This window comes from Spinacia oleracea, chromosome 2, assembly GCF_020520425.1.
Source record: "Spinacia oleracea cultivar Varoflay chromosome 2, BTI_SOV_V1, whole genome shotgun sequence".
NCBI classification, from domain to species: Eukaryota; Viridiplantae; Streptophyta; class Magnoliopsida; order Caryophyllales; family Amaranthaceae; genus Spinacia; species Spinacia oleracea.
In genome coordinates, this window is record NC_079488.1 from 1,166,019 (window position 1) to 1,181,511 (window position 15,493).

Below are 15,493 nucleotides of genomic sequence, written 5' to 3' on the forward strand. Positions count from 1 at the left end.
GCTATTTTCACCTGCGATTGTGTAGGAGTATGAGGTTCTGCTGGCTCCTCAGCCATTTGTGTTGCAACCTTGTTCTCAAGAACTTGTGGTTCAGCATTTTCATTTGTCTTTTTTGTTGCAGGCTGCTCCTCAACCCCATCTGGTGTAACCTTCTTCTTAATCACTTGTGGTGCAGGATCCTTTTCATTTCTTACTTCTGGTGCAGGCTTCTCTTGAATTACATTAGTTACAGGCATCATTTCTGATACATGCAACTCAGGCTCCACTGTAGCTGCATCCAAGCTCACAGTCTTCTCTTCTTGTACAATAATGTTCTCCACTGTTGTTTTTGGTTCTTCTGAAGCTGGTTCACTCACTTGTGATTCTGCTTGGATCATTTTCTTAGCTTTTGCATTTTCATTTTCTTTTTTCTCTTCCTCCCTTCTTTGTTTTAGATTCAGCATAGCAGAAGCCAAAGATTCATCTATTTCTTCCAGTGACAAACTTGGTGTAGAGGTGGATGTACCAGCTTTCTGACCTTTCAACTTGTCATCATCTACCATCGGTGATGGTGTAAGTCCCAAGTCGAAAGCTTTCTTGATATTATACTCATATCTCTTATTATCCTTTTTTGCTTTCTTTTTCTACAGATCAATTGCATCCAACAACTCTTTTTCTTTCTCCAATAGAGCCTTAATGAAGTCATCAGACCACTCATCTTGGCTTAATGATGGTTCTTTTGCCATTTTTGACAAGAACTCTTCCACTTTAGATACCAACTCATTTCCTGGGAAGAATTCTTGCGCCTTCTTCAGTGAATCAGAAAGCTTTGACAAATTGTCACCAACAGCTTGAATTATACCCACAAACTCATCCATAAACTCCTGTGTTTTAAAACCCATTGACATACATTAGGGAATAGTAAACTTTTACGTGTTTCAGTTTGAACATTTATAATTAAAATTATGAACAACTATATATACTGAATGACACTTGTTCACATACACAATATATAATTAAAGAGGCTTAAACACTTATTTTTATCATTTATTGATACAGTTTGAATAAATAACCAAAGAGGTTTGAACATTTTATTACTTTCGGTATATAATGCACTAATTCTTCATTATGTTATCATATGGCTTAGAGAGGTATGAACATTATATGCAAAAATAAAGAAATTTTAAGCAAAGGGTTATGAACATTTATTTATATATGTTCTTAAAGTATTTTTTAACATATTAAAGGAAGGAACATAAAATTAATATTACACATATTTATATTTTGCAGAATTATTAACTTTAATCTATTAGAATGTGATGTATTTAGGAATACCTTGCGAGTTTGTTTTTCTTCAATATTGATTTTGGGTAACACCTTCCCCAATCCAAAGCCACTTTTCTCCAATTCATTCCGTTTTTGTCCTATTTCCTTTGTATAGCAGGACACAAGTGGAATTCGTCTTGGAGGAAAAAAGTTCATTCTTTGAACTCTGTCAAAATAGAAAATCTGACATAAAAAGTATAAATGTTAGAAAAACCCTATGATTGATCAAGTAGATTAAAATCATAAATTTAGAAGGTGTAAATGATGTTATACCGTCAACAACGGCAATGGTCCTGTGAAAAATGTTGCTCTGTCCTTTAGTTTCAGGTTTTTTTTATACTGTGCAGTAGTTGAGAGCAGTGCCTCCCACACATACTTGCACCAGTTCAAGTTCTGGATCTGCTCATGATCCATCATTGAGAACAAAAATTTGAAGTATGCTTGGTTTGACAATGTGCTTTTGATCAATGTGTTGACAGTCACCACCAAGAAGCTTGTAATGAAATTTGCATCCGGTCCAGCCTCAATTTGATCTTCTCGACTGTAGTACTTCAAAATTTTCTGAACTGATGGGACCTTATTCCCAAGAGGATTCCACTTTGAATCTATAAAGATCTTTTTCCAACTGTTTTTTTAATGAACAAAATCTAATTAAGATAAACATTCCCAAATAGAAAGGACAAACAATATAAAAAGAAAGAACAAACGCAACAAGAACTATGAACAATTATGAACAGTTATATGAATCAGGGTTATAAAAAAAGAACAACCATATACATATGAACAAAATTTAATTAAGAAAAACAAATTTTCATTAAATATGAACAAAATTTAATTAGGATTTCACTTTTCATGTATTAATGTCTTCTTCAATCTGTTTTTTGAACATATGACTGAAAACTTTGAACATAAAGGAAACAAACTTTGAACATATTGGAGAAAAGCTTTGAACATATTGGAGAAGCTTTAAACATAATAGGGAATTGTTTTGAACATAATTGATAAAAACTTTGAACATAAGGAGGAAAAACTATGAATAATTGTATGAGATAAACGCAGAAAAAACTTTTTCTCATTATAATTGTATGAGATAAACTTTCAAATTCTGAATGTATATTAAGCCATACACAATTGAACAAATAACTTTAAGTAAAAGAACATTTATAGTACATGCATAATGCAGTTAGATTTTTGAACTCTATAACATATTAAAAATAAAAGTATAGACTTAAGATCATTTACCTTGCCATGAATGCAGAAAATTCTTCACTAGCCTTGTCAGACTTTGCCTCAACTATCTCTACTTCACCTCTAGGAAGGCCATATATCTTTTTCACGTCCTCAAATTCTATCAGAATTTTCTCATTCCTTGGCAGATAAAGATTTTGGTTGTTTTCCTCAAAGTTGTTACACAGCCATGTAACAAATTGTTGGGATGAAGTAGGTAGCTGGAAATCTTGCAATGCTCCTAGACCAATATTTCGAACGGCCTCCTTCTTCTGTTCATTCATCATGGAAATGAATGTGATGAATTTTCCGTGTCCTCCTCTAACACCGGTTTTTTCTTCCTCTTCTTCTTCTACTTTCTCCTTGTAAACAGCGATTGATTTCATTGGTTTCTTTCTTGCAGGAACTTCTTTGGTAATCATCGCCAAAGGGGAAGCCTCCCGTTCCACAACTAAATCTGATTAACAAAGCCAAAAATTAATGCAGGAATAATAAGAATAAAAATAAATTACATAGATTCATTCAAGTATTTTTATTTTTACCTTTTTCTGATTTGTGAATATCATCATTTTCATTCTCTTCCTTCCCTTCCCAATCCTTATCAGCTATTTTCCTCTTTCGTTTCTTTTCAGCAGGTAGGTTTGCTTTTGGTGTTGTTCTTTTTGATGCTGGAAAAGGAACACATATAAGTGAGTTTTAATAACAATCCTAGAATATTTTATCTTATGGAAAACAAATAAATTTTAATCTTACCTATTTCTTGTCTTTGTTTTTCGAACATAAGCAACCTATCCTTCACCGGTACTGTTTGCTCTGTTAGAGAAGAACATAGAATTAAGAAGTTTTGATAAATATGTAATACAATGTTTAACATTTTATTATACTAAATATATATATATATACCTTTTTTCATCTTTTTTTGTTGTTTCACTTCTTCTTCTTCCCATTCTTCGTCTTCCTCATCTTCCTTATCTTCTTCCTCTTCTTCCTCTTCTTCCTCATCAACTTCCTCTTCTTCCTCTTCTTCTTGAACCTCTTCTTCTTGTTCCTTTCTTTTCTTCAAAGTTTCTTTCATTTTCCTTTTCCCTTTAGCTATGACTTCTGCAAGTCCTGTCAATAGAACAAAATTGAAAAATTATTTGAACATATGACCAAAAAACTTTGAATAATTGTAAATTTTAACATATGTCCAAAAACTTTGAACATATGATAAAAAACTTCAAACATAATATAGAAAACTTTTGAATATGATGGAGAAAAACTTTGAACATATAACCAAAAACTTTGAATAACTGTATGAGATAAAAACAGAGATGATTTTTATCCAAACAAAAATAACATTTTATGATAAATAAATGAACATTGCATGAAAAAAAATTGAACAATGTTAAATTTTATTAAGTTAAAAGTTATTTAATCATATGTTCAAAGTTTTTTGAACATATGATAAAAAACTTGGAACATAATTCAGAAAACTTGAACTTAATATAGAAATATTTTGAACATAATGGAAAAAAACTTTGAACATATAACCAAAAACTTTGAATAACTGAGATAAAAACAGAAAGAATTTTTATGCAAACAAAAATAACATTTTTGATAACCAAATTAACATTCCATGAAAAAACTTTGAACAATGTTAAATGTAAAACCTGTTTTCTGTTCATCTTTCACTTCTTCAGTATCCTTTTTCTTGTTTCTTTTTGTTGCAGCCCTAAGAGGAAGAATTATTCCTTTAACAGATGATTTTTTCTCAACTCCTGTAAAAAATATAATAATGTATTTAATATATTAACATTTTATCAAATAACTTATATTATTGCTTAACATTTTTTTTGTATGTATATTTACCTTTTTGCTTTTTTGTTTTTGTGATCTCAACATCCAAAGGCTCATCCTCAACTTCTTTCTCAGCCACTTTCCTTTTCTTTGGAGTATTTGTTACTTTGGAAGTAACTTCAGAAACATCTACATTAATAACAAATACTAAGTACAACTTACATAATAATATATTTGATCATTTATTGAAATAAGATTGAACAATGTAAATATTTACCTTTTCCATCAAATTCTTCTCTGGTAACTATTTCAGCACAAACATTTTCTTGCACTTTCACCATTAATCTTGTACTTCTTCTCGGATTGTATGAATCTGATATGTTGTGCAACTTCTTTTGTAGTGCTTCATCAATATATATACTTCGAATGGCTTTCTTCTTGTTAGCAGTTGTCTTCCTTCCTTTTCTTGTTCCATTACCACCATTGGTTGGATCTGCACTCTCTGAAGCATTTACATTTTCAACCACCTTGGCAATTGCTTTTGTGGCATCATCATCTTCTTTTTTCTTTCTCTCAGCTTCTCTTTCCTTTCTCTCAGCTTCTTTCCTTTCCGCTTCCTCTATCAACTCTTTGTTGTTTTTAGCAATAAGCTGACTCATTTTATCTTCATATTCTTTCTTTCTTTCCTCAATATCCTTCTTCTTTGCTTCAGCTTCAGCTTTATCTTCTTCTTCCTTTTTCTTATTAGCCTCCATCCTCTTGTTTTCAGCTTCTTTCTTCCCAGCTTCTCTTTCGACATCAGCTGTAGATGCCTTTTCCTCAGCCAATCTTCGGGCTTCTGCGTCAGCTGCAGATGCCTTTTCCTCAGCCACTCTTTTGGCTTCTGCATCAGCTGCAGATGCCTTCTCCTCAGCCAGTCTTTTGGCTTCTTTCTCAGCTGTAGATGCCTTTTCCTCGGCGACTCTTTTGGCTTCTGCATCAGCAGCAGGTGCCCTTTTCTCAGCTCCTATTTGTGCAGCTACAGCAGGTGTAGCTATCCTTTCCTCAGCTTCTTTGCTGGCTTTTGCAGCAGCTGCAGCTACCATTGCTGCAGCCTTTTTTTTGTTGTTCTGCTTTATGCTCTTTGCTAAAAGTTGTTTCACTAACATGTTGCCCCTAATATGATAAACAAAGTACAAAAAAATTCTATAAATTAAACCAAAAAAAGTGTGATCATATATATGAAAACGTATGAACAATATCATTTAAATATAAACTTACAAATAAACAAGAAAGAAAGAGTTGTTCAATAATAAAGAATAACCCATAAAAAATAAAGAACAAACAATTCCAAATGAATGAACAAACAATGAAACAATTATGAACAAATATGCAGAAGAAAATGAATTGTTAAAAAAAAGTAAAATTGTACCTATTTTTTGTAGCAATCTTTTTTTGTACCATAGATTTTGAAGGATCTTCTTGATCTACTTCACTGTTTTTTGAATAAGATATTGTTAATATACATGCTATTTTATATAAAATTAAGAACGATTCAACTAAATTGAAAATTCATATTATTTTTTACCTTGATGTTTTTTGAACTTCAGACTGGGATTTTGATGAAGATTTCTCAGTAACTTCAGGCTGGGATTTTGATGAAGATTTGTCTTCTTCTTCTCTGTAATTTGAATAGTAAGGTGTAAACGTACAAATCATTTTATATAAAATTAATAAAAAAAAATCATTCAAAAAGATAAAAATAGACATTATATTATACCTCAATGATTTTTGAACTTCTGTCTCAGAAGTTGTAGATGCCTTCCCATCTCCTTCACTGTATTTTTTATTAATATGATGTTAATGGACACATTATATTATATAATATTAAAAATTATTCAAATTTAAAACAAAATTGATATTATCTTATACCTTAATACTTTCTGAACCTCTGGCTGGGATTTAGTTGGTCTTCGCTTAAATTTGAGTATTAACCTTTGTGGTTGTTCTCTAGATTTTATAAATGTATAACTAATGAGTGTCCAGAGCAAAATACAGTTTGAAGAAATGAATATTTTATGAAAATAAAATGATCATTTAACATAAAAACAGTTATCATGAGTTTTAATATTAAAAAGGACTGAAGAAATGAACAAAAGTTCAAACATTGAAATTATGAATATAGCAGTTGAAATAATTGAACATTTTCTAAACCAAACTTAGTATATCAGAGTAAACGAACATTTTATAAAAAGGAATTGAACATTTTACCAAAATGAATTGAATATTTTACCAAAATGAGTGTAGTTTTAAAATTTTACGATAGAAAAATTGAATATTAGTACAAAGAACATTTCCATTATGAATATAATTCTAGAAATAATTCATAGTATATTCAAAAACAAAACTCAGTAACAAAATATATTCCAGAAAAAAAATTGAACATTTTTGAAAAAAGAAAATGAATATTTTATAAAAATATATTGAACATTTTATAAAAAGAAAAATGAATATTTTATTAAAGTATTTTGAACATTTTGCAGACAGACAGTTATCAAGAGTTCTGGACTTAGTTTTTTGGACATAGGAATGAACAAATGTTCAAATCATATTAATTATATATATAACATTCGAAATAATTCAGTATTCCTAGAGAAAACTCAGTAGACCAAAAAGGATATCCAGTTTGGAATATATGAACATTTTTCAAAAAGATATTGAATATTCTGCTATAATCAATTGAACATTTTGCCTAAGATAGTTATCATGAGTTCTCGAGTTAATTTATTTTACAGAGGAATGAACAAAACTCAGTAGACCAAAATGAATATTTAGCTTAAACAATATGAACATTTACACATAAATTGAACATCTAACATAAGGATAGAAAAACTCAACAAAAGTTCATCACATTTACATTATTATAATAATATTTGAAATAATTGACATTCCCTATCCAAATTTTAATCATCAATAAGATTATTCTTAAATCTCTATGAATATGAACGGCACATTCGTAATTTAAATAGAAATTGATATTCAAAAACATAAAAATTACTTACTGGACTTTGTCTATTTGCTTTTCGGTTTCAATTTCATTCTCAATTTGGTATTGTCCAGTTCTGTGACCAAAAAACCAATAGTTAGGGTTTGGTAAAATCACTTCGCAACGAAAATGAACATTAACATAAAATTGATTGATCATTAACATAAAATTGATTGAACATATGTAAATTAAAATGAATTTTATCTACGAAAACTTAAAATAACATACTCCGTCATGTCTGTGACCAAAAAACCAATAGTTAGGATTTGGTAAAACACTTCGCAACGAAAATGAACATTACATAAAATTGATTGAACATTAACATAAAATTGATTGAACATATGTAAATTAAAATCAATTTTATCTACGAAAACTTAAAATAACTTACTCTGTCATATCTGATTGCTTTTCAGTGCCGATTTTTGGCTCTTCACTAGATCTTCCAGTACTATAGCAAAAAAATCAGAAGTTAGGGTTTGTTAACATCATAAACCAAAAAAAATGACCATTATAATGAAATTATTTGATCATTATAATGAAAAATACTGAAAATAACTAAATTAAACAGATATTTAACTATTTAAACAGTTGCATGTACGAAATCTGAAATTAAATTACATACGTTTCTTTTTTTTCTTTCGGCATCTTCGTTTTTCTGAAATAGAACGAAAATAAACAAAATTAGATTTCATATTTAGTTCGAAAATAAAATCGAAATATCAGAATCATTTCTAATTACTTATTTTTTGCTTTTCGTTGGATTTTGTAGCTTGTTCATGTCAATTTCATCTCGAACATCCATTTTTCTCCTTTTCTTTCACCAAAAAGAAGGCACAGATTTCTTCTCTTGATATTTTCTGCAAATTCAGCTTAAATAATGAAGATTAGTAGCGGTTTGAAGAGAGAGAAAGTAAATTGAGGTGGTTGCAGGAAGTTTAATGGCGGTTTTAGGAGAGAGAAAGCAATCAACGTAGATGAGTGGGCGGAGGAGAGAGAAAATTTTTTGCGTGCTGAGAATTTGAACGGTTTTCGAAATGATTTTTTTTTTTTTTTTTTGTATTTATAGGCCATTCCTGCGCGAAATTATTACCCTCACGTACCATTTTTTTTTCAAAATTAACTACCCGTGCGTGGGATTCACGCGCCTAACAATGGTAGGGGGTACAGCCAACTTGGCTGTACCTGGGTAGTTTATGAAAAACGACGCTGCGCGTCGTTTTGGGCAGCGGATACAGCCAAGATGGTTGTACATGGGTATAGCAATTAGGGGTATTGTTGTTATTTATACAACCTAGTTTATGGGCTTACATACATATATAACCTAATTACAATTGGGCTTAACACCCCCCCCCCCCTCAAGTTGGAGCATGCAAATCACAAATGCCCAACTTGTCAAGTAAATACAAAAACTGTCGCTTGCCCAATGCTTTGGTTAATATGTCGGCGAGTTGATCGTCTGTGCGTACATGACAAGTGCGAATAACGCCCTCCTGAATAGCATCTCTTACGTAATGGCAATCCACCTCTATATGTTTAGTGCGCTCGTGAAACACCGGATTCTGAGCAATATGTAAGGCGGACTGACTGTCACAATATAGACTCATTTCTCGTGGATGACTGACGCCCAAGCTTTCAAGGAGAGCCTTCAACCATTTCAATTCGGCTGTAAGGGCAGCCATAGAACGATACTCGGCCTCTGCCGACGAGCGAGACACCGTGTGTTGCTTCTTGGTCTTCCAGGAAATAGGAGAGTTACCGAGAAACACTAACCATCCACTGATAGAACGTCTCGTCAACGGGCAGCTAGCCCAGTCAGAGTCACACCACCCTGACAACTTGAAGGAAATAGTGCCCTTGGTCCAAGTATGCATTCTATGTTAAGTCTAATAAATGCGGTTCAGTATTAATTAACAAGTTAATAATTCAGTGAGATCAAGTGAGCTGAATGCCTAGCTAGAGGCCGCTTCAGTTCAAGTGGAATTAATGATATTAATCCACAACTTACTCTTGACTGAACCCGTAGGGTCACACAAATAGTACGTAAACGGATCAAGTATTTAATGGCATTAAATACTCCATCTATGGATATTCGGAATCGACGGATCTTGGTTTCAGTGGGAGCTGAGATCGTCACAAGGCAAGAAATGAATACTCCGGAAACGATGATATTGCCGGAAACGGAAATATGGATCGTATCGGAAATATAAATATTATCCAAGTCGTAGATGTTGCCGGAAACAGAAACATGGTACGTATCGAAAAATATTATCGGAAATGGAAATATTGCCGGAATCGGAAATATTGCCGGAAACGGAAATATTGTCAGAATCGGAAATATTATCGGAATCGGAAAATAATTCCGGAAACGGAAATATTAAATATTTGTTCGAAACGGAAATTAATTCCGGAATCGGAAATATTAAATATTGTTCGTATCGGAAATGAATTCCGGAATCGGGAAATTAATCGGAAGCGTATCGTACGAATTAGCATCGGACGAGGCCTGCCAGACGAAGGCCCAGCACGAAGTCGGGCCATCGCCCAGCAAGCCAGCGCGCCACAACGCACCAGCCAAGGCTGCGCCAGGCCCACCGCAAGGCAGGCCCAGCGCGCGCCAAGGCTGCGGCAGCGTGTGGGCCTCGTGGCAATGGGCTGCGAGCTCGCGGGCTGCGCGCGCGCGCATGGCGCCCCTCGTGGGCTGTTGTGCGTGCGTGTGTGTGTTTGTGTGCTATACGAATCCTAAAGCTATCAGGTTTCAACATATGATTAAATTCCTAAACCTAAAAGGATGAATTAATTAAATAAGAATTCTATTAGGATTCTAGTTTAATTAATTCGTATCCTAATAGGATTCCAGTTCCTTTTCCATACCTCTATAAATAGGTGCCTAGGGTCATAATTTATAGATACAATTCAAGTATTCAAAGTGATTTTTGAGAGCAAAAATTCAGTCATACAACTGCCTACAATAGCTGAAAATTCTAAGTACCTTAAGGGCGATCCTAGTTGGTCAAGCTTAAGGCGGATCCGGACGTGCTGTGGACTATCTACGGAGGGACGACATTTGGAGTCCTACAGACTTGTTCTTGTTCGGTTCGGGCGCAGCTAGGGAAGGCACGCAACAAAGTGTATGCATCCAAACTATGCTAAATGATTATGTGTAAATAATATGCTTTCCTGGCTTTATGGTTTTTCCGCATGATTTATGTTTTGTCATATGAATCATAACCTTACAGTGGTATCAGAGCCTCTTATTATTTTCATAATCTAAATTGCATGAACATGGTTAAATATTACAAATTTGCAAGAATTAAAAGGGGTGATTAATTTTCGTAATTGTTAATTAATTGTAAATTGCGTTTATTTAATTATACGTACGCAGTTTTTCGGCAGTTTTTTCGTTACTCATCCAAATCGAGTGATTTTTGTGTCAATTCCGCATGTAAAAGACATTCTAAAATTTTGACAAAAAGATATTTTTCGGCCGAACCCAGAATTCTCAAATTCGAAGCCTAACTATGACTTTTCGGAGGTTTTAGTTTTTCGAATACAAAATTTCGTAAATTTAAGATGTTAAATTAAATATTTGCGATTCTTGTTGATAAATCTTGAATTTTTTATTGACCTACTGTATATATTTAACAAGTTTGAATGCCTAGCCTTGTTAATTATGCAATCTAATTTGTAATTATGATTAATTTGTTGAAAATTGGAATAATTTAGAATTAATTTGATTTTCATAATTAGTTATAATTTAATTAGATACCTATGATTAAAAACCACCATAAAAATTGTAAATTTATGTTAAATTTTTTATTTTTATGACCTAGACTTGAATCCATGTTAATCGGAAATCAATTAAATAATAAATTTTCGATTTTTCGCCCTAAAATTATGAAATTAATATTATTTATTAATTTGTCATTAATTTTGAATATAAATTTTTAATTTTTATACGACTCGCTCATATAACTTGCACGCACAAAGCAATGGACGCTACGTGTAACCCTTAAGGGGTGTTGTATAGTACGGGCATGCGACGACGAGCAAGGGAGCTCGTCGCCCATGCGGTACGAATGCAGCGAGCAAGGGCATGGTGCACGAGCACAAGGCAGCAGCCCTGCCTTGTGTCGTGGGCTATGAGCAATGGGCGTGTGGGCAGGGGCGAAAGCAAGGCACAGCAGTCGCGTGTCGGCAGCAAGCGTGCTGCGCCACAGCGCGCACTGCCTCGCGCAAGCATGCGGAGCCTCGCGCGCAGCGAGCGCAAGCTCGCGTGCCACGAGCGCTACGCACAACGTCGATGCCTCGCGCGCAGCGAGCGCCAGCTCGCATACTGCTGCCTCGTGCGATGAGCGCAAGCTCGCGTGCGGGAAAGGCAGGCGCGCAGCGAGCGATGGCTCGCATGGATCGAGCGCTGGCGAGCGAGCGCAGCGAGCGATGGCTCGCGTGCATCGAGCGCTGGCGCGCAGCGAGCACCAGCTCGCGTGATGCCTTGCGATGGTGAGCAGCAGCGATGCGACGCAGCGCATGGGCTGCGCGCACATGGCCAGCGATGGTTGTGTGCGTGTGGCCCATGGGCGTGCGTTGCGTGGGATTGTTGCGTTGCGATTAGATCGTTTTGAAATTTTAAATTGAAATTTTCAGTTTACGTAATTTTAATTAATTTTAAAATTAATAATTTAAATTATTTTCTTGGATTTTAATTTTGAATATTGTAATTATAATAAATTTTATTTATTCTAATTATTTTACTAAAATTAAAATCATGAATTAATTTAAATACGACTGAAATTAAATTAAACTTTTTGGATTCAATTATAAATTTATATGAGCTTTAAATTTTAATTAAATTTGTATGTTTCCGGTTAGACTAGAAATACATTTTTATGTTTAAAATTAGTAAAGCATATGAATTTATTGGTTTAAGTGGGAGCCCTTTTTAGTCATATACTCTTGATTAGGTCTACAAATCCTTAAGGTTAAAACAACTTGATTAGAATTAATAAGGACTGAATAATTTGTAGATTATTGGTGCCCTTGATTAATTGCTGCAAATGTTTATGTGATGCATAATGTGTTTTACTAACCAGCTATGTGGGCCATTCATGATAATGAATGGGTGAATGGTATATATTGTATATGTACTGTTTTGCAGGTTATGAAGTGACTAGTATGGCCCAAATAGGATAGAAAATATGGTCTGTGTACCACTAATTTGAATGTAATTGGTCTAACGTACCAAAGTTGTTTTTCAATTCAAATATGGTCTGCGTACCATCAAATAGTTGTAATTAGTTTTAATTATAGCTTATCCTATTTGAAGAAAATGGTTCCTCTCACGGAGATTTTCAAGACGGACTTTGAAGTTAAAACTTCAAGATGAAGTCGGGCCATACTAGATCACATTTATCTTATGCATGTTTTAAGTTATTTATTGCTTTTAAATATGTCTTAAAATACATGAGATCAAAAGCTTGATTATGTTGCATGATTAAGGATTTTAGTTCACTTAAAATCTAACCAACATAGTAAGAGCCTTAAGTTCCAAACTTAAAAATTGAGTTAAAAGGTGCCATGCCAAAATATACACTTGCTTGGATATCCTTTACATCAATTTAGTAATAGTTTTCGCTCAGCGAGGTGTTACTTATTGGTCCTAAAGGGGCAAGGTACACAAATTATTGTGAGTACATGTTAGTTTTGGTGAAACTCAACGATATAAGTAAGGAGTCCTTTTATGTCGTGACAAAATCGATAGGTTTACCTAATAAGTTCTTAGACGTACCTATCAACCAAGAATAGTTTCTAGACTATTAGCAAAAGGCTTTTGCTGACCTAAGATGTTTTAGGATTAAGTCGACAAACTGTGCTTAGTTCTTCAATGATTTTAGGATCTTGGAATCATTTTATTCACACCTGCCGGAACACATAACTTGAATAAAATGCTTAATGAACATTGAATTATGCATGTATGCTAGAATTTAAGTTTATTAAGAGAAACTGTGAATGGTTATTTATTTGTTTATTCTTTTCAATTGTAGTTTTAAATATGGCAAACAACAATTCATTCAACATTCGATCAATTCTCGAAAAGGAGAAGTTGAACGGGAAAAACTTCCTTGACTGGCAAAGGAACTTGCAAATAGTTCTTATGCAGGAAGAAAAGGAGTATGTCCTAGAAGAGGCGGTGCCCGAAGCCGCAGGCGACGGGGTCACTCAGGCAGCCCTCAATCGTTGGATTGATGCCAACAAGGATGTGAAATGTCTAATGCTCGCCACCATGAGTGCAGATCTGCAGAAAACGTTCATCAACTCAGATGCTTTCACAATCATCAGTGAGTTGAAGAACATGTTCCAAGATCTAGCTCGAGTCGAAAGATTCGAGACTCATAGGCAAATTCTTGAGACCAAGCTTAAGAAAGGCGAGCCCGTAAGTCCACATGTTCTCAAAATGATTGGACTCAGTGAGAATATGAGTCGGCTGGATCAGCAATTTTCTCAGGAAATGGCTATAGACACCATCCTCCATTCTCTTCATAGCGGGTATGATCAGTTCAAACTGAACTACAGTATGAATAGTCTGGACAAAACGCTCACTGAGCTTCACGGTATGCTGAAGACCGCTGAAAAGACGCTCAAAAGTGATAAGCAGGATGTGCTTATGGTGCGTGGGGGCAAGTTCAAGAAATCTGGAAAGAAGAGGAATGCTAAGAAAGGTGGCAACAAGGCCAGCCCAACTAAGAAAACTGGCGCCAAATCTGTAAAGAAGAAGGTCAGTCAACCCACTTCTGAATCCGAATGCTTCTACTGCAAGAAAAAGGGGCATTGGAAGAGAGATTGCTTGAAGCTAAAGGAAGATCAGAAGAACGGAACAGTCGTTCCATCTTCAGGTATTTTCGTTATAGACTGTATACTTGCTAATTCAACTTCTTGGGTATTAGATACAGGTTGTGGCTCACACTTATGTTCCAATCCACAGGGACTAAGAAGAAGTAGAAAGTTAAGCAAGGGAGAAGTCGACCTACGAGTGGGAAATGGAGCACGGATTGCTGCATTAGCTGTAGGAACTTATTATTTGTCGTTGCCCTCTGGGCTAGTTTTGGAACTGGAAGAGTGTTTCCATGTTCCAAGTCTTACTAAAAACATCATTTCAGTTTCTTGCTTAGATGCTAAGGGATTTTCCTTTTTAATAAAAGACAATAGTTGTTCGTTTTATTTTAAAGAGATGTTTTATGGATCTGCTAGATTAGTCAATGGACTTTATTTATTAGATCACGACAAACAAGTTTATAACATAAATACCAAAATGGCCAAAAAGGATGATTCAGATCTCACCTATCTGTGGCATTGTCGATTAGGCCATATAAACTTGAAACGCTTAGAAAGACTTCAAAAGGAAGGAATTCTAGAACCATTTGACTTAGAGGATTATGGTAAATGCGAATCATGTTTACTTGGCAAAATGACAAAGCAACCTTTCTCTAAAGTTGGAGAAAGAGCAAATGAACTATTGGGTTTAATCCATACAGATGTATGTGGACCAATGAGTACAAATGCTAGAGGTGGTTTCAGCTACTTTATCACTTTCACTGATGACTTCAGTAGATATGGTTATGTCTACCTAATGAAGCATAAGTCTGAATCCTTTGACAAATTCAAGGAATTTCAGAGTGAAGTAGAGAATCAATTAGGCAAGAAGATTAAGGCACTGCGGTCTGACAGAGGCGGTGAATATCTGAGCTATGAATTTGATGACCATCTGAAAGAATGTGGAATTCTATCAGAATTGACTCCTCCTGGAACACCACAATGGAACGGTGTGTCGGAACGGAGGAACAGAACCTTGCTAGACATGGTCAGGTCAATGATGGGTCAGGCCAAACTTCCATTAGAATTTTGGGGACATGCACTAAATACAGCTGCACTCACTATAAATAGAGCTCCGTCTAAAGCTGTCGAAAAGACTCCATATGAGTTATGGTTTGGAAAGCCTCCAAATGTGTCTTTTCTTAAGATTTGGGGATGTGAAGTATACGTCAAACGATTAATTTCAGACAAACTTCATCCAAAATCTGACAAATGTATCCTTGTGGGCTATCCAAAGGAAACAAAGGGGTATTACTTCTACAATACATCTGAGAACAAGGTGTTTGTTGC

The 15,493-nt window shown here is 34.5% G+C and overlaps 1 protein-coding gene across 1 annotated transcript in view; it reads right to left on the minus strand.

Moving 5' to 3' along the window:
- Window positions 1–623: 623 nt before the first annotated feature.
- LOC110779361 (uncharacterized) overlaps window positions 624–15,493 on the minus strand; it is a 59,795-nt gene continuing 44,925 nt past the window's right edge. Inside the window, exons 2-17 of the mRNA XM_056835336.1 lie at window positions 7,725–7,784; window positions 7,353–7,412; window positions 6,223–6,300; window positions 6,071–6,127; window positions 5,879–5,971; window positions 5,723–5,785; window positions 4,589–5,466; window positions 4,384–4,500; window positions 4,185–4,292; window positions 3,539–3,642; window positions 3,286–3,343; window positions 3,075–3,200; window positions 2,548–2,989; window positions 1,579–1,930; window positions 1,315–1,488; window positions 624–863 (exon numbers count right to left, since the gene is read on the minus strand). Of these exons, the coding sequence (XP_056691314.1) occupies window positions 624–863; window positions 1,315–1,488; window positions 1,579–1,930; window positions 2,548–2,989; window positions 3,075–3,200; window positions 3,286–3,343; window positions 3,539–3,642; window positions 4,185–4,292; window positions 4,384–4,500; window positions 4,589–5,466; window positions 5,723–5,785; window positions 5,879–5,971; window positions 6,071–6,127; window positions 6,223–6,300; window positions 7,353–7,412; window positions 7,725–7,784 (3,010 nt within the window). The remainder of the gene's footprint in view (window positions 864–1,314; window positions 1,489–1,578; window positions 1,931–2,547; window positions 2,990–3,074; window positions 3,201–3,285; window positions 3,344–3,538; window positions 3,643–4,184; window positions 4,293–4,383; window positions 4,501–4,588; window positions 5,467–5,722; window positions 5,786–5,878; window positions 5,972–6,070; window positions 6,128–6,222; window positions 6,301–7,352; window positions 7,413–7,724; window positions 7,785–15,493) is intronic.